At 40.1% G+C, this 19326-nt stretch overlaps 1 protein-coding gene across 1 annotated transcript in view; it reads right to left on the bottom strand.

Annotated features, from left to right (window-relative positions):
• Positions 1 to 19326, bottom strand: part of LOC306749183 (collagen alpha-1(XIV) chain-like) — a gene marked incomplete at its 5' end in the record, with an annotated part of 129888 nt that overhangs the window by 78577 nt on the left and 31985 nt on the right. The window contains 6 exons of the mRNA XM_079232444.1: positions 999 to 1125; positions 3135 to 3304; positions 3485 to 3646; positions 5708 to 5872; positions 7049 to 7168; positions 7805 to 7963. Of these exons, the coding sequence (XP_079088570.1) occupies positions 999 to 1125; positions 3135 to 3304; positions 3485 to 3646; positions 5708 to 5872; positions 7049 to 7168; positions 7805 to 7963 (903 nt within the window). The remainder of the gene's footprint in view (positions 1 to 998; positions 1126 to 3134; positions 3305 to 3484; positions 3647 to 5707; positions 5873 to 7048; positions 7169 to 7804; positions 7964 to 19326) is intronic.

Below are 19326 nucleotides of genomic sequence, written 5' to 3'. Positions count from 1 at the left end.
GCCACGTTTCATGTGTAGAAACGAGCCGAAGCTCATTAACTTTGCTTCAAGGTCGAGCTGCAGCTCTGCATTCATCTGCACCGGCGGGGAGGAATTCCCCGTCATTCATCATCGGGGCGGCGAGCGGGAGGATCCTGGTTCAGCGTTCCAGACCTCGGGACGGGGGGCCTCGGGGGCGAGGAAAAAAACACCCCCAAAAACCCAGAATTAGAGCTCGCCACGAGCATCCCGTCAGGAGCCGGAGGATCGGTGCTCCTGTGCATAATGCAGAACACCTGTGCAGCGTTCAGGGCCCAATTTCAGAGTCTGACACACGGCCGCTGGTCGAGTCCAGGAATAATATTCCCTTTAATTCTTTCAGAGCAAAGAAAGTGTTTGAATAAAAGGACCTGCCTTTTTTTTAACTTTTGCTTTGTCGTTTTTGCACTATTGTTTTGTTCGTTAATTTTTTTGTGCATTATTTATATTTAAAATTGCTTCACATATCTAAATGTCTCCTTGTGGGATTATTAAAGTAACTATCTGTCTTTATCGTGTGCATTTCCTGCAGCTTTAACAGTCAGACAGCCTCCGATGGTTTAATCTACTGACAATAGTAGAGGAAGGACCAGAATGCACTGCAGCACATCAGTTGGTTACAGAAAGAACTTCGGTCTCAGAAATATAGGATATAAAGGCGTTACTAAGGCTGAGGGAATGTGGTCTCCTGGGTGAAAGTCCTGTGCATGTCAGACGCTAAAAGGTACCGTGTATTGGTATCAGACTACGAGGGGAACTCACCGAGTGGCTGGCGGTATTCGACGAGTTTGGAGAGAGAACGTGTTGAACGTTATTTATTGAATCCTACAAAAGACCTTTGTTCACTAAATTCCAAACCGATTTTTGAGAAGATTCAATTCAGGGATTTAAAAAAAACACTTTTTGCATTGAAAGGGTTGTCAGTCAACAACGACAGGGTTGAGACTGTATTTCATGCTTAGGAACTATTAAAAACTCACGTGTGGTGGCGCTGCCTCTCAGGGCCTCGCTGGCCGAGCTCCGGTAGACGGCGAAGACGGCCACCTGGTACTCCGTCAGGGAGTTGAGGTTGTTGAGCTCCACGCTGCTCTGTGAGCCCGGAACCACCTGAAAGAGGATCATAGGGTCTGAGTCCTGAAAGACGATCACATGGTTCGAGTCCTGAAAGACGATCACATGGTTCGAGTCCTGAAAGACGATCACATGGTCTAGTCCTGAAAGATGATCACAGGGTCTGAGTCCTGAAAGACGATCACATAGTTCGAGTCCTGAAAGATGATCACATGGTCTAGTCCTGAAAGATGATCACGCGATCTGAGTCCTGAAAGAGGATCACATGGTCTAGTCCTGAAAGATGATCACAGGGTCTGAGTCCTGAAAGAGGATCACAGGGTCTGAGTCCTGAAAGAGGATCACAGGGTCTGAGTCCTGAAAGAGGATCACAAGGTCTGAGTCCTGAAAGACGATCACATGGTTCGAGTCCTGAAAGATGATCACAGGGTCTGAGTCCTGAAAGACGATCACAAGGTCTGAGTCCTAAAAGATGATCACAGGGTCTGAGTCCTGAAAGAGGATCACGCGATCTGAGTCCTGAAAGACGATCACATGGTCTAGTCCTGAAAGACGATCACAGGGTCTGAGTCCTGAAAGAGGATCACAGGGTCTGAGTCCTGAAAGACGATCACAAGGTTCGAGTCCTGAAAGACGATCACAAGGTCCGAGTCCTGAAAGACGATCACAAGGTTCGAGTCCTGAAAGACGATCACAAGGTTCGAGTCCTGAAAGACGATCACAAGGTTCGAGTCCTGAAAGACGATCACAAGGTTCGAGTCCTGAAAGACGATCACAAGGTTCGAGTCCTGAAAGACGATCACACGATCTGAGTCCGTTTCACAACCACAAGACCTCCTGAGTTCATGGGTTCGTCGCTCTGCTCTGGGGGGAAAATACAACTCTGATGCCGACTTTATTTCGAGAAGAAACGCTAATTATCTCTGATGTTGCGCTCTTAGTCACTTTGGAACCATCAAAAAGCATTTAAATAAAATTAAAAAAACATCCCCAAATCGTCTGTTTATTAAACAACCTCTTACTGCACGGTGGGAAGAAAGAAAGAAAGAAAGAAAAAACACGGCACATGTTGCTGAAGGCGTTCAGCTCGTCTCCAAAGAGATTTAAATTGTGTGGAACTAGATCAGATTAGCTTTGATGAAACCTCCGCCTACCTTGTGGTGAGGTGGGGGGGGGGGGCTGCAAGTTGTAATAAACATCAAAGAGAAAGTGGTTTCATGAAATAAGAGGGAAAGGTATGAACAAAAACATCAGATCGGATAATTACAGCACCACGTCCATAAGTGTAGTTCTGCAGGAGGGGAGGATGCACGGTGGTTATACATACATATATATATATATATATATATATATATATATATATATATATATATATATATATATATATATATATATATATATATATATATACACACGCACACACATATATATATATATATAATTTTCTTAAAACATACAGTTATTACAACTTTAACTAACCTTGTGCCTAGTTTGTGTGCACAACTGACCATATTTTCCGTAGCTTTTCGACATTCAATCCGCACACAATACCACTTCCTGTTTAACCACGCGAGCCACCTTCAAAATAAAAGCATTGCATCTTATAACACACAGGAGACAAGAACGAGACGAGAATGCGCACCTCTGGGACGAATCATTTTGGCCCCAAGCTGGATCTATTTTAGGGCGCTGATTGGATAAATTGTACGTCATTTATATCTTTAATCAGTGATTGGCTAAACTGCTTCTTAGACCCGCCTCTCTTGGGCCCAATCGATTCGGCGCCGGCATGCACGAGAGGACAAGCAGGGAAATCATGTATTTTGCCCGGATATCCTATTTTACAAATATTGCTGGGTATATTCCATAGCTCAAAAACACAAATATTGACAATTTGTATAAGTTATAGCCCCGTGGCCCCGTGGCCCTCTATTGGCCGGCCGCCGCTGGATACAACTGCGATAAACAAAGTTAGTTGAGTTCAGACGACTGTGAAGCCAGACAGGAGGACGAGGCTCACTCTGATGACACATCAATAACCGTACCGTTTCATCCGGCTGCCCCCCGCTGGCCGGGTAGTAGACCACGCGGTACCTCTCCACCTGACCCGGCGCGTGCGTCCACGTCACGCGGAAGCTGCGAGCCGTGATGTCAGAGGTCACGAGGTCACGGGGCGGCGCCACGGAGGCGGGCGGGAGGGCGGGTTCTCCTCCTGCTCCTGAAGGAGAGGAGGAGGAGGAGAGAGGGAGCAGAGGAGGAAGAAGAGGAAGCTCAGCAAAGTGTGTTTGCTCTCATGGCTTTTTACTTTATCTGTTTTTTTATAATTTACCTGCAACATAAGCAGCATGTGTGTATATATAAATATGAATAGTAATATATGTGTCATGTGACAGACCTCTGAGCTGCTGCTCCAGCTGCTCCACGCGGTCGCACACCGCCTTGCTGAGCGTCTCCACGATGTCGCTCATCACGTTGAAGTCGGCCACGTTGTACATGTGAGTTTCCTCCGGAGGAGACGCGATCGCACGGAGCTCGTTCTCATCGGCGTTCTTCACACCTGGAGGGGGGAGAGAGGGAGGGAGGGAGGAAGAGGGAGGAAGAGGGAAGGGGAGGGAGGGAGAGGGAGAGAGAGAGGAAGAGGGAAGGGAAGGGAGAGAGAGAGAGAGAGGGGGAAGAAAGAGAGAGAGAGAGAGGAAGAGAGAGAGAGGAAGAGGGAAGGGAGAGAGAGAGAGAGAGGAAGAGGGAGGCAGAGAGAGAGAGAGAGGGAGGAAGAAAGAGAGAGAGAGAGAGAGAGAGAGAAAGAGGGAGAGAGGAAGAGGGAAGGGAGAGAGAGAGAGAGAGGAAGAGGGAGGCAGAGAGAGAGAGAGAGAGGAAGAGGGAGAGAGGAAGAGGGAAGGGAAGGGAGAGAGAGAGGAAGAGGGAGGCAGAGAGAGAGAGAGAGAGGAAGAGGGAGAGAGGAAGAGGGAAGGGAAGGGAGAGAGAGAGAGAGAGAGAGGAAGAGGGAAGGGAAGGGAGAGAGAGGAAGAGGGAAGGGAGAGAGAGAGAGAGGAAGAGGGAGGCAGAGAGAGAGATAGAGAGGAGGGAGAAAGAGAAAGAGGGAGGAAGGAATGGAGAGAGAGCAAGAAGAAGAGGGAGGGAGAGAGAGAGGAAGAGGAAGAGGGAGGGAGGGAGAGGAAGATAAAGAGACAGACAGATAGAGAGAGAAAGAGAGACGAAGAGGGATTGAGGAGAGGAGAGGAAGAAAGACAGAGAAAGAGAGGGAGTGGAAGAAAGAGAGTGGGGAGAGAGGGAGGGATAGAGTGAGAGAGAGAGGGAGGGAGAGGAGGAAGAGGAGCAAACAGAAAGAGGAGTGATTATGAAGTCAACATGAAAAGGTGTTTGAAGTTTTTGATGATGCAAGAAGTCGACGAGGGAAAAAAATGAACTTTAAATAAATACAACTTTTTACACAGAGAAACTTTCCTTTAAAGAACCGCGTGACATCATCTATGAACCGCGTGACATCATCTATGAACCGCATGACATCATCTATGAACCACGTGACACCATCTATGAACCGCGTGACATCATCTATGAGCCGCGTGACATCATCTATGAACCACGTGACATCATCTATGAGCCGCGTGACATCATCTATGAACCGCGTGACATCATCTATGAGCCGCGTGACATCATCTATGAGCCACGTGACATCATCTATGAGCCCTGTGACACCATCTATGAGCCACGTGACATCATCTATGAGCCGCGTGACATCATCTATGAACCACGTGACATCATCTATGAGCTGCGTGACATCATCTATGAACCACGTGACATCATCTATGAGCCACGTGACATCATCTATGAGCCGCGTGACATCATCTATGAACCACGTGACATCATCTATGAGCCCTGTGACATCATCTATGAGCCGCGTGACATCATCTATGAGCCCTGTGACATCATCTATGAGCCGCGTGACATCGTCTATGAGCCACGTGACATCATCTATGAGCCGCGTGACATCATCTATGAGCCGCGTGACATCATCTATGAGCCCTGTGACATCATCTATGAGCCCTGTGACACCATCTATGAGCCACGTGACATCATCTATGAACCGCGTGACATCATCTATGAACCGCGTGACATCATCTATGAACCGCGTGACATCATCTATGAACTGCGTGACATCATCTATGAGCCACGTGACATCATCTATGAACTGCGTGACATCATCTATGAGCCCTGTGACATCATCTATGAGCCCTGTGACATCATCTATGAGCCGCGTGACATCATCTATGAACCGCGTGACATCATCTATGAACCGCGTGACATCATCTATGAACTGCGTGACATCATCTATGAGCCACGTGACATCATCTATGAACTGTGTGACATCATCTATGAGCCCTGTGACATCATCTATGAACTGTGTGACATCATCTATGAACTGTGTGACATCATCTATGAACTGTGTGACATCATCTATGAGCCACGTGACATCATCTATGAACTGCGTGACATCATCTATGAGCCACGTGACATCATCTATGAGCCCTGTGACATCATCTATGAGCCGCGTGACATGGTCTAAAAGCAGCGGCTGCTAAGTTATTAAAACTCATAGTACCGATGGCGAACAGCTCGATGCCGGCGGCCCGGAGGCTTTGGGCCGGAGGGATGACGTCATCCTGGGACTTCCCGTCCGTGATCAGGATCCCTATCTTGGGAACGCCGGGCCTGGACCCGGACTCGGGTTTGAAGCTGGTCTCCAGGATGTAGGTCAGAGCCAGACCTGTCTCACACACACACACACACACACACACACACACACACACACACACACACACACACACACACAGTTATATATTTTTCCTTTATCTCTAATGGTTCGTCATAAGAGGAGAAACTCAATATAAAAAACTAATACAAAAAGCCTTGATTTAATCATGACAAAAAATAAACAATAGAAGTAATGTTTTTTTTTTTAAGTATGAAAGCCTGAGAGGATATTGAAAACAAAATAACAAAATATTAACTTCTTCAATTTGATCTAAATAGTTTTTTTCTCCTTTAAGACTTAAGAACGAGTGATTTTTAATTTTTAATTTTCATGTTAGTGTTTGTTGTTGTAATATTCATTTCGGCCACACGAGGCTCCATCGCAGCGCTACACCATGTTGTTATTGGTGTTTTCTTCCAGCTGACTTTTAACTCCTCCATCGCTCCACGTGTGTGAGTACGGTTTGTAATGTTTATTTATTTTGGCAAGAAATCTATTTTATCGGTGATAAACTTTCCTCCTTTAGTCCCATTTAGAACATTTATTCCCTTGTGGACGATATGAGTATTACAACAACAAACACTTAAGTTTACAAAATATTTTTAAAAATAGGTTCGTCTGCGGAAACCAGTAAAAAAATGAATCTTTATCAACAAACCAGAAATAGATGTTTCAAAAAATTATTTAGTTTTAGAAAAACAGAAGAAAAACTGCTGATCCTGCAAAAACTGTATTGTCCACTTTTTCAAGGACCGTATTTATATATTTATTTTGTATCAGTTCATACATCATAAACACAGAATAGAGAACATTTTAGATCACACTTAAAAAATGGATCACTGGAATAATGATCTCTCTCTCTGGCCTCTCAGAACATGTTGTGTACATTTGTGTATTCTTTTGTATTTGTTTGTAATTGTTTCAAAAATAATTGTACATTCTTGTACATTTTGTGTACCTTTGTGTACATTCTTGTAACTGCACTGAGGATCTTACTGCTAAAGCACACCATCGTGTGACATCTACTTAAAAACAGAAAGCAGCTCCAGAGCCGAATGTCTCTCGCTATCGAACACGCGGCAGAAACGCCACAAAAGATCAGGAACAGACACACAACACGGGGACGTACAAACCGCACCAGTGTGTATTTATGAAATATTGTTGGTTATTTTTATGATGTCGCCGCACCTGTCAGCGTGTTCCCTCCTTTGTACGGAAGGTTCTTCACGGCCTCCAGCACGGCCTCCTTGGTGGAGTGAGCGTTGAGGTGCCACTCGATCCGGGGATCCCCGCTGTACTGAGCCAGACCTGCACACACACACACACGCACACGCACACGCACACACACACACACACACACACACACACACACACACACACACACACGGTACATTTTGTTTGTAATTTTGTAAATCTTTGTAATTTTTTTTACATCTTTGTAAAATGTTGTAAATCTTTGTAAAATTTTGTAGATTTTTTTTAAATTTTGTAGATTTTTTTTAATTTGTCTCGAATTTTTTAAAAGTTTCTCGACTTTTGTAATTTTTATAAAATAATTGTAAAATTCAATGTTAAAATTCAATGTTATATAGGTGTAGGCTTCAAGGATGATGCTTTTAATTGTATTGTTTGAATTGGGAAAATAAAATAAATAAAGTAAAAAATAAAAAAATGAAAATAATTACCAATGAAAAAAATTAAAATTTAAAATAAAAAAATAATAGAGATAACAAAATAATAAAAATAATAAAAAATAATAAAAATAAAGAAATATAAAGAAAAAAAATGAATACAATCATTAATTATAACTAAAACAAGAGATGAAAAAATATTAAAACAATTAAATGTATGAATCTTAAACATTTAACAGTGACAAAATTAAAAAGGTACAATTAATAAACAAAGGTTCTGTCCCGCTCAGAGCTAAGGCAGAACCGTCCTCACCGATCCTGGTCTTGTGGATCTCCACCGAGAAGGCCCGGACCAGGTTCTCCAGGAAGGTCCGGACCAGCCTGAAGTTGATGCGCCCGATGCTCCAGGACCCGTCCACCAGGATCACGATGTCCGAGATGGACGCGGTCTTGCACATGTACTCGTCTTCGGCTGAAAGAGACGGAGACGCAGAACGTTACGGTCACGAGGACGTTGCTTCATATAAATACCGGATGTAGAGCGCTCTCAGCCTCCGGCGCCACATTAAACATCCACAGCGGTAAAGTAGGACGGTTTGATGAGCGGCTTCAGACCCGAGTGCTACAAAGTGTTTCATTAATTCTAATTTGTGTAATTAAACCCTGAGGAGCCGTGTGGTAACGTTCACCTGTTTACCCGTGTGATAAAACAAACGCACCCTAATGAGGCGACAGCGGCTCATCCACTAACGTCAGGCCGGCACATTAAGAAGAACCTTCCTCCCTATCAGCCAATCACGCCTCTGGAAGAGCGGCGGACTCCTCAGGGAGTTGTGGGTAAAAACAGATAACGGTCTCCACCCCCAATAATGAGAATGAATAACACACTGCCGCCGTGCCGTTGAGCAAGGCACCGACACCCCCAGACAGGACAAGACAACCAAATACACTGAACCGTCATGTTTTAATCCGCTTTAAGGTGGTTTATGAAAGTGTGTTTGAGTTTATTCATCACATGTTTAACTCAAACGGACAAAAACAACACAGATGTGCGAGCAGGAGTTTAAAATAATTACATAATGTCTCATTTCAAACAGGAGATGACCCCAACACATGGTGAGAAATGTCCATATTTACACCAGCAGTGATGCTTTTCATCTGAGTAAAGACACAATATTTAGTTTAAAGCTCAAAAAACAAGTTTAACTTTACAGAGAAAGGAAGAGAACTTCCGTCCTTTCCTTCCTTTCCTTCCTTTCCTTCCTTTCCTTCTTCCTTTTCGTAATATTTATTTATTGGAGAGGAAAAATATGTATTTCTGATTTTGGGGTGAACTGTCCCTTTAATATTGGTCCGAGCCAATGGACTTCCATGTTCCATATATACTATAATATACTATAATATACTATGATATACTATGATATACAAGAATATACTATACTATAATATACTATGATATACTATAATATACTATACTATAATATACTATAATATACTATGATATACTATTATATACTATGATATACTATACTATAATATACTATAATATACTATGATATACTATGGTATACTATAATATACTATAATATAATATACTATAATATACTATGATATACTATGATATACTATACTATAATATACTGTGATATACTATGATATACTATACTATAATATACTATGATATACTATAATATACTATACTATAATGTACTATAATATACTATAATATAATATACTATACTGTAATATACTATAAAATACTATGATATACTATGATATACTATAATATACTATAATATACTATGACATACTATGATATACTATAATATACTATAATATACTATACTATAATATACTATAATATACTATGATATACTATGATATACTATAATGTACTATAATATACTATAATAAACTATGATATACTATAATATACTATGATATACTGTAATATACTATAATATACTATACTATAATATACTATAATATACTATGATATACTATAATATACTATAATGTACTATGATATACTATACTATAATATACTATAATATACTATGATATACTATACTATACTATTATATACTATAATATGCTGTGATATATTATAATATACTATGATATACCATGATATACTATAATATACTATAATAAACTATGATATACTATAATATACTATGATATACTATAATATACTATAATATACTATACTATAATATACTATGATATACTATACTATAATATACTATAATATACTATGATATACTATACTATACTATAATATACTATAATATGCTATGATATACTATAATATACTATGATATACTATGATATACTATAATATACTATAATATACTATAATAAACTATGATATACTATAATATACTATAATATACTATAATATACTATACTATAATATACTATGATATACTATACTATAATATACTATGATATACTATACTATACTATAATATACTATAATAAACTATGATATACTATAATATACTATAATATACTATACTATAATATACTATGATATACTATACTATAATATACTATGATATACTATACTATGATATACTATAATATACTATAATATACTATAATAAACTATGATATACTATAATATACTATAATATACTATACTATAATATACTATGATATACTATACTATAATATACTATGATATACTATACTATAATATACTATAATATACTATGATATACTATACTATACTATAATATACTATAATATGCTATGATATATTATAATAACTAACCCTAAAATATACAATATATTTTTAAATGAAGCGAGCCGGCGTTGTGCTACAGCCCGACATGACCATGCAACCCTTGCTTGAATAAATACAGTTTAAGAGTACACACACACACACACACACACACACACACACACACACACACACACACACACACACACACACACACACACACACACACACACACACACACACCACACACACTCTCTCTCTCTATTATAATCTATTATAAAAACAAAGCCCTGATGGTTTAACTTTGGATTAAGAGGAAACTGTTAGTGGGCTTTGAACCTCTTTTAAAAGAACCTTGAGCGGGCCGGCGGCGGTTCGATCCTCGGTGTAAACCCGGCACATTCTTGGCTCGGTGCCGCCGACGGGGCCCGAACACGTGAGGCGGAGCCTGAGACACGATCACACGATCACACGAGCGTTGATCCTCAAGACGTGCGAGGGAATGTTTCCTTCAGGTCGCAGCACGCCTGAACATCTCGGGGTGTGTGTGTGTGTGTGTGTGTGTGTGTGTGTGTGTGTGTGTGTGTGTGTGTGTGTCAGTGGCATTCTTCAGCAGTCGTTTCATTCATCGTTGACAGGAACTAGAAGTGTAGCTCCATGCAAGTCTCTACAGTGTCGGAATATAAACCTCCTCCTTTGGGTCCACCGGAGGAGCCTCACTATATATATATATATATATATATATATATATATATATATATATATATATATATATATATATATATATATATATATATAAAATAATAATAATAATAAGATTAAAAGTTATATCTATTTTATAATGTAATACACTACATGTATTATAAATATGGATCCCCTATTAGCTTATGTTCTCATTGCAGAGCTCCTGTCTTGTCTCTTCCTCTGAACAGCTGATCCACTGAAGGCCCATGTAGAAGATCCACGGCACGCCATTGACTACACCGCTAGTCGCTAAGTTCAGCACTTCCACATTCTGTGTTTGTTAGTTCTGAACTTTGCACATCAACATATATATGATTTAATTTGTCAGACAGACAGACAGACATATAGATAGACATATAGATAGATAGATAGATAGATAGACATATATATATATATATATATATATATAGATAGATAGATAGATAGATAGATAGATAGATAGATAGACATATAGACAGATAGATAGATAGATAGATAGATAGATAGATAGATAGATAGATAGATAGATAGGTAGGTAGGTAGATAGATAGATAGATAGATAGATAGATAGATAGATAGATAGATAGATAGGTATATAGATAGATAGATAGATAGATAGATAGATAGATAGATAGATAGATAGATAGATAGATAGGTATATAGATAGATAGATAGATAGATAGATAGATAGATAGATAGATAGATAGATAGATACTGTCATGGGGGAAAAAAATCCGCTACAGCAGCATTTTTAGGAATACAATATAAAAAAGGAAAATACAGAGCTCCTGCACTGTTTCATGTTTTAAAGCGTGCACAGATCGTCAATGAATCTGTTTTTATATTAATTAATAAAAATGACAAAACCCTGAAGAGGAAGAGTTCTAACGGATGTAAGGACAGAAAGGAGGGATGAAACTTGAAGGGCAGGACGGCGCTCTGGAGACCGAAGAGAAAGAGGACGAGTCTGCTTTTAACAGCTCGTCTGGGAGCACAGTGTCACCTGGACAGATGGCCGACCAGGAAGACGGAGAGGAGGAGGAAGCGATGGATAAAGAGACGGATGCAGAATGAAGGGAGGAGAGTCCGCGGTGAATACCAATGTGGAGTTTCCTTCTGCTCCACTTCCCTGGCCTCCATCTTGGATTCTGATTTCTTATCGTCCTGATTCTGTTTTTATTACTCATTCATGCCGGAGTCGTGTCTCTATTTTCACGGAGTAATTAACAGGATGATGAGAAAATGAATAAACATATAGAATAAAATATAATATATATAAAATAAATATAAATAATAAGAAAGAAATATAGAAAGAAATAGTGGTTGTGATTATACATGACAACTGTGAAAGAAGTGATGCATCTGATATATGGTTTATGTGTATTAATAAATAAAAGAAGAAGAACGGTGGCTGAATTTAGCAAAGAAAGTGATCTAAAAAAAAAATTACATGAATCTGAAGACGACGTCACCGTTCCTCACAAAGTGATTTATTGGACGTTTATTAGAGTTACGATGAGGAACTTGGGTCGAGGCTACGCTAACAGCCTGAGGCGACTGTAAGGCCGATCGATACCTTTGATACCTTTGATATCATTGGCTATACCTTCGATGCCTTTGGCGAAACCTTTGATACCTTTGGCGATACCTTTGATACCTTTGGCGATACCTTTGATACCTTTGGTTATACCTTTAATATCTTTGATACCTTTGGCGATACCTTTGATATCTTTGGTTATACCTTTAATATCTTTGGTTATACCTTTAATATCTTTGATACCTTTGGCGATACCTTTGATACCTTTGGCGATACCTTTAATATCTTTGATACCTTTGGCGATACCTTTGATATCTTTGGTTATACCTTTGATACCTTTGGTTATACCTTTAATATCTTTGATACCTTTGGTTATACCTTTAATATCTTTGATACCTTTGGCGATACCTTCGATGCCTTTGGCGATACCTTTGATATCTTGGATACCTTTGGCTATACCTTTATCTATACCTTTGGCTATACCTGTATCTATACCTTTGGCTATACCTTTGATACCTGTGGCAATACCTTTGGCGTTAAAGGTTAGCCGCCCCCTCTCAGGGCTCCGCGTGACGGGTTTATCTGCGTTCGGCTAACTTGCACGGCGGGAGGTCAACAGGTCGCGAAACAAATGTCAGAATCTTTGCAGAGTCTATAGACCGCGATGGAAGCGTCGCAGACGACAATGTGCAGAAGGAACTTTTTAGCTTCTTAAAGCTTAAACCTTTAGGTCCAAAACGTACACGCAGTTTTATTAAAAATCTCTCGTCTGAAGGAGAGCGAGACTCTCAAATCTTTCCGTGCTTTTCTATGCAGCTCCTCGTGTCCATCGTCTGACTTTCTGTGCATACATTCCAAAACACAAGCACTCTCTCGAGTTAGCCGCCACCGAGGAGCCTTTAAGGCAAAGCACTGGGCTCCAAACTGTGTCTCGGGGCCTGCACGTTGCTCCCCGGTGAGAGGAGGACGTCCAACAATATAAATGTGGAGCGATAAAACAAGCCCGCTCAGCACAAAAGAGCGTCCCCGGGAAAATAGAAAGGTTACAGGTAAACGATGAATCCACTGACACGTGCACCGTTTGCAGAAATAGAAGAAGAAAGGGGGAAAAAGTGTTGCACATCTAAAACGAGTTCCTCTGAACAGTATCGGGCCAGAAGGAATATAGATGTATATTTTTCTTTCGCATGGAAATCTCCGCGGGAAACAAATGAGTCCTCTGTTGTTGTTTGTTGCAGTTCTGCAGCTGTTTCCACTGCAGCATTAAGAATGATCGCTCAGGCTCCGTTTACCGACGCTATTACCACAGGAAGGTAGAAAATGACTGCTGGAGTCCTAAATGATCCAAAATACATTATTGAAAACATTGCATCACTGAGTTTGTATCATAGACTGAATATAATAAGTGGACTGATGTTTTGAAGCCTTGAGTTGGGCGATTTGGCAGTTACACAAAATTAACCGGAAGTGACCATATTTGGAATAAGGAGGAGTGACGTAGTCAACCTGTCAATCACCGTGTAGCCCCGCCCCTAAAGCGTCCCCTGCTTTATGGTCTGTTTGACTCTAAATGACCATAATTTACTAAATGAACATCATGCTGTATTGAAGAAGACTTGAAACTAGAGATTGAGACATAAACTCATGTTTACAATGTTTACTGAGGGAATACATCAAGAGAAGTAGAGTCATTTATATAGACTTCTATACAACCAGAGGAGTCACCCCCTGGTGGTCAGGAGATAGAATGTAGCTTTAACACATGAAGCATATACTTCTATACAACCAGAGGAGCCGTCCCCTGGTGGTCAGTGGAGATAATGCAGCTTTAACACATGAAGCATAGACTTCTATACAACCAGAGAAGTCTCCGCCTGGTGGTCAGGAGATAGAATGTAGCTTTAACACATGAAGCATAGACTTCTATACAACCAGAGAAGTCTCCGCCTGGTGGTCAGGAGATAGAATGTAGCTTTAACACATGAAGCATAGACTTCTATACAACCAGAGGAGTCGCCCCCTGGTGGTCAGGAGAGATAATGCAGCTTTAACACACTCTTCAGAGCCTGGTTGTCTCCTGGTTTGTACACAACAGCATCTCTCGAGTTGAGTGTCTCACTATTGGTTCAGCAGCTAACTGAATATTGGTTTCAAAAGGAGAGCTCTTTACATTAATAACTACATTGTTCAGCTTCGTCTCGGCATGTTAAGAACTTCTGACAGCAGCGAGCCCGTAAACTGTGCGTCACAGCGTGGATCAGGAATCACGCCGAGATGCAATGAAACCAGCAATCTTCCTGTTGTAATGACACAATTATCCCCAGAATAAATCTGTAATTGATGCATAATGGCTGCGGATCTCAGGGCTGCAGAGAGAGTCTGACTCACGCAGAGATGGAAATGTGACTTTTTCCTTCAGGTTCATCGGTCCACACACTGCTGGGAAAAGTGTCTCTCTAAGCCAACAGGGAAAGTGAGAGGATAGCAGGACACACACACACACACACACACACACACACACACACACACACACACACACACCACCGGTGCCCGCTTTCCATTTTGTGTCAATCCAAAAACGCTGTTATGCAAAATAAAAAAACTTGACTCAGCGGATGAAGAAAAGGAGCAAATATATATTTTCGAGATCACTTTATTTCTTTTCTTTTTTTGACGCCCAGGAACTGATCGATACTGAACGTTTTTTATCGTTGTTTTGTTTTGTTGTAGCAACTGGTCTGAATATGAATATGCACCTATTTTCTTTCACCACTAATGTCCCATAATGAATAAAACAATTCTAAATGGTATCCTTTTCTTTAGTCATCAAGTATTATTTTTTTTATAAAAATGTATAAAAGCATTAATAATGTAGTTTAAGATGCTCAGAACTCGTGTTATGAAGCTGAAAAGCTCACAATTATTTATCTAATATCTATTTATGTTGCTGTGAAAACTTTCTTCCCAAAAACCTATTTTTACGAGATGACATTTGAACACATCATGATGACGTTATAAATCTCCTTCGTTAATAACCGTCACCGACTAAAACATGAACGCATCATCATGTCACTCAATGGAACCTCCACCTGTTAGCCGTTAGCTCCTTTATTAATGCTCTGAATATTATATATTATAAATCAAAATATTTGACAAAGATTTGAAGCAAACCTAAAGAAACATTTTGAATGTAAAAGTAAACCATTTGTATATTTAAACGTTCTTTCTTCCGTCACATTATGTTTCATCGAGTACTGATGAGGTACAGTGAGGTTTTAAGGTGGTAATGTCCCCGTCAATCTGTCTTAAGGTCGTATTACATCCACGGAGCGCCGCTTGTTGACTTTGACTTCACAGGTACGCCGCTGCCTGGGGACCGAGTTCACAGTTAGAGCTGCAAAGAGGCCTGCTGTGTGTGTGTGTGTGTGTGTGTGTGTGTGTGTGTGTGTGTGTGTGTGTGTGTGTGTGTGTGGGGGGGTGGGTGTGAGACAGGCAGACAGGAAGTGTGAGGAGAAAAGAAGCGTTCTGTCGTTGCTCTTTCTGACGACTGGATCATTTTTCTTCTTCGTGCTCCAAAAAATAAAATCTTTTAGAAAAGTTTTTGTTTTGTTTTTAGGGAAATTATGTTTCCTGCTCGGCTGAAAGAGAAGAAAATTTCAGTCCGCCGATGGACGACGTGTTTTCTGTCTGCAGAGACCTTGATATGCATGTATATGTATGGATCTATACATATTTACCCCCTTTGTGTATTTCTTCAGGAGGATAGTAGTGGAGGGACAGGAAGCTGGAGCTTCTTCACAATAAAAGCCTTTAAGAGGTCGACAGGTGGAAAAGCTTCAACTGTCATCAATAAAACCTGATTCAGAAGATGATGACAGGAAGTGATCATTTAAACTCTAAGAAAGATGAAGTGAAAGAAAGGAGGACAAAGAGAGATGGAACAAGAACTGGAGGTAGAGGGAAAGACGTGATAGGACAATAAATGAGAGAGTGGAAATATGTGACAGAAAGATGAAACAAGGAAATAAATAGAGAGAGAGAGAGAGAGAGAGAGAGAGAGAGAGAGAGAGAGAGAGCAAAGTGACAGGTTGAGACAAAAGTGAAAGAAAAAGTGAAACTGAGATGAAAACTGATGGAAAAAACAACCAGAGAGAAACAAGAGAACCAATCAGAGGGAACGTCACGTGGAGCAGATATTAACACCACAGAAACAAACAAACAGAGAGAGTGAGAGAGAAAATGATTACAGCCGTTGACGTATACGCCCATTATTCAAGCAAGAAGATGAAGAATGTAAAGAGAACAAAACCGCGACAGGGAACCAACAAATAAAAGGAAACAAAACAAAGTTGTGTTGACAAAAGGACACTAACACTTATTTAAACACGAGAAGGTTTCAAGTTAATAAACACTTCGTTGTGTTCAGCATTTGAATAAGACGCCAAGAAGCTGCAGTTCAGCAAATGACCACTTGAGGAAAAAGCAAGTGAATCCCCATAGATCTCCATGTTTAAACTTTACAATAGAAATACACATGTTTTTCTCACTAACTTTAATTTATATAAAGGCTTAAAGTTGTGTATACTGTACATTTTCTCAGAGACTTCTATACAACCAGAGGAGTCACGCCCTGGTGGTCAGGAGAGAGAATGCAGCTTTAACACATGAAGCATAAACTTCTATACAACCAGAGGAGTCACCCCCTGGTGGTCAGGAGAGAGAATGCACTTTAACACATGAAGCATAGACTTCTATACAACCAGAGGAGTCGCCCCCTGGTGGTTAGGAGAGAGACTGCAGCGTGTCTTTTTCTACCACTTCCATTCAGACAGCCAAATAAAAAGCGCAGAGTTCCCATGCAGCTGGCTTCATACGGTAACAACCCCCCCTCCATCTGTCTGGGCTGAATCTCTCCATTCCTCAGATCTAAATGAGGTTGTCACAGTGTCAAATAAAGTCTCTCCCTCTCTCTCTGAATCAACAACCCTTCCCAACATGATTTCTCGGTCCATTATTCCTCTCCGTTTGCAGCGCAGCAGGTTGGCATCCCGTCGGCGTTTGAAGGTTCTGACGCGTTCCCTTTGCAGAACATCGCTGCAGCAAGTTTACCAGCTAATCATCTTTTGACCCATAAAATGTTTCCCATGAATCAGATTCATCCTTGAGCTGAAATCACCCCTTTGATAAACATTATTGGGGACAAATTGTTTTTGACAAGATTTCATGACGTTTCTTATACGACAACTTCAAGTCTGCATACGTCGCTATATCTATATCTATATCTATATATATATATATATATATATATATATATATATATATATATATATATATATATATATATATATATATATATATGGATGGATGGGTGGATAGATGATGGATAGATAGATAGATGATGGATAGATGGATAGATAGATGGATATATGATAGATGATGGATAGATGATGGATGATGGATGGATGGATAGATGGATATATGATAGATGATGGATGGATGGATGATGGATGGATGGATAGATGATGGATGGATGATGGATGGATGGATAGATGATGGATGGATGATGGATGGATGGATAGATGATGGATGGATGATGGATAGATGATGGATGGATGATGGATGGATGGATAGATGATGGATTGATGATGGATAGATGATGGATGGATGGATAGATAGATGGATAGATGATGGATAGATGGATAGATGATGGATGGATGGATGGATAGATTGATGGATGGATGGATAGATGATGGATGGATGATGGATAGATGATGGATGGATGATGGATGGATGGATAGATGATGGATGGATGATGGATAGATGATGGATTGATGATGGATAGATGATGGATGGATGGATAGATAGATGGATAGATGATGGATAGATGGATAGATGATGGATGGATGGATAGATTGATGGATGTGGATGATGGATGGATAGATTGATGGATGATGGATAGATGGAAAGATGATGGATAGATAGATGATGGATGGATGGATAGATAGATGTATAGATGATGGGTAGATGGATAGATGATGGATGGATAGATAGATAGATGATGGATGGATGGATAGATAGATGTATAGATGATGGATAGATGGATAGATGATGGATGGATGGATAGATAGATGTATAGATGATGGATGGATAGATGATGGATGGATAGATAGATAGATGGATAGATGATGGATAGATGGATAGATGATGGATGATGGATGGATAGATTGATGGATGATGGATAGATGGATAGATGATGGATAGATTGATGGATGATGGATAGATGGATAGATGATGGATAGATTGATAGATGATGGATAGATTGATAGATGATGGATAGTGTCCGTGGGCTTCAAAGAGAAGCGGTGAAAGACCCCATATAATAATAATATTGTTTTTTTCTGATTATAGAGTCAAAATTATCGTCTGATGCAATGACACATTTGGCATATATTGTTATGAGCCCCAGCAGAAAATGGGGGCAGAATTCTTCATCAGGAGGTCTTCCTCACTCTCAGAGTCCTCGTCCTCCTATGAATCGATACCAGAGCCTCTGATGTGACAGAGAAAAGAAAACTGCAGAGCCTTACAAGAGCATATACGTCCATTGTACGTGTTTATAACACAATTCAACCATAAATATTAACATAAACCATGAATACGACTCGAGAGGACTCGAACGTGACACGGGAGAGCTCCCTAAGTTATGGAAATATCAATGATCATATCTAGCAAGATCTCAACCACATTCCAGCCAAAACACTGAAATATGACCTACTTATGGATAAACGATACTTGTTTGGTATGTTTTGATGCATCTGCTTGAACAGAGCCCATCTGTTGTGGAACC

This window comes from Taurulus bubalis, assembly GCF_910589615.1.
Source record: "Taurulus bubalis genome assembly, chromosome: 16".
NCBI classification, from domain to species: Eukaryota; Metazoa; Chordata; class Actinopteri; order Perciformes; family Cottidae; genus Taurulus; species Taurulus bubalis.
This window is presented reverse-complemented; position numbering and strand designations above follow the sequence as displayed.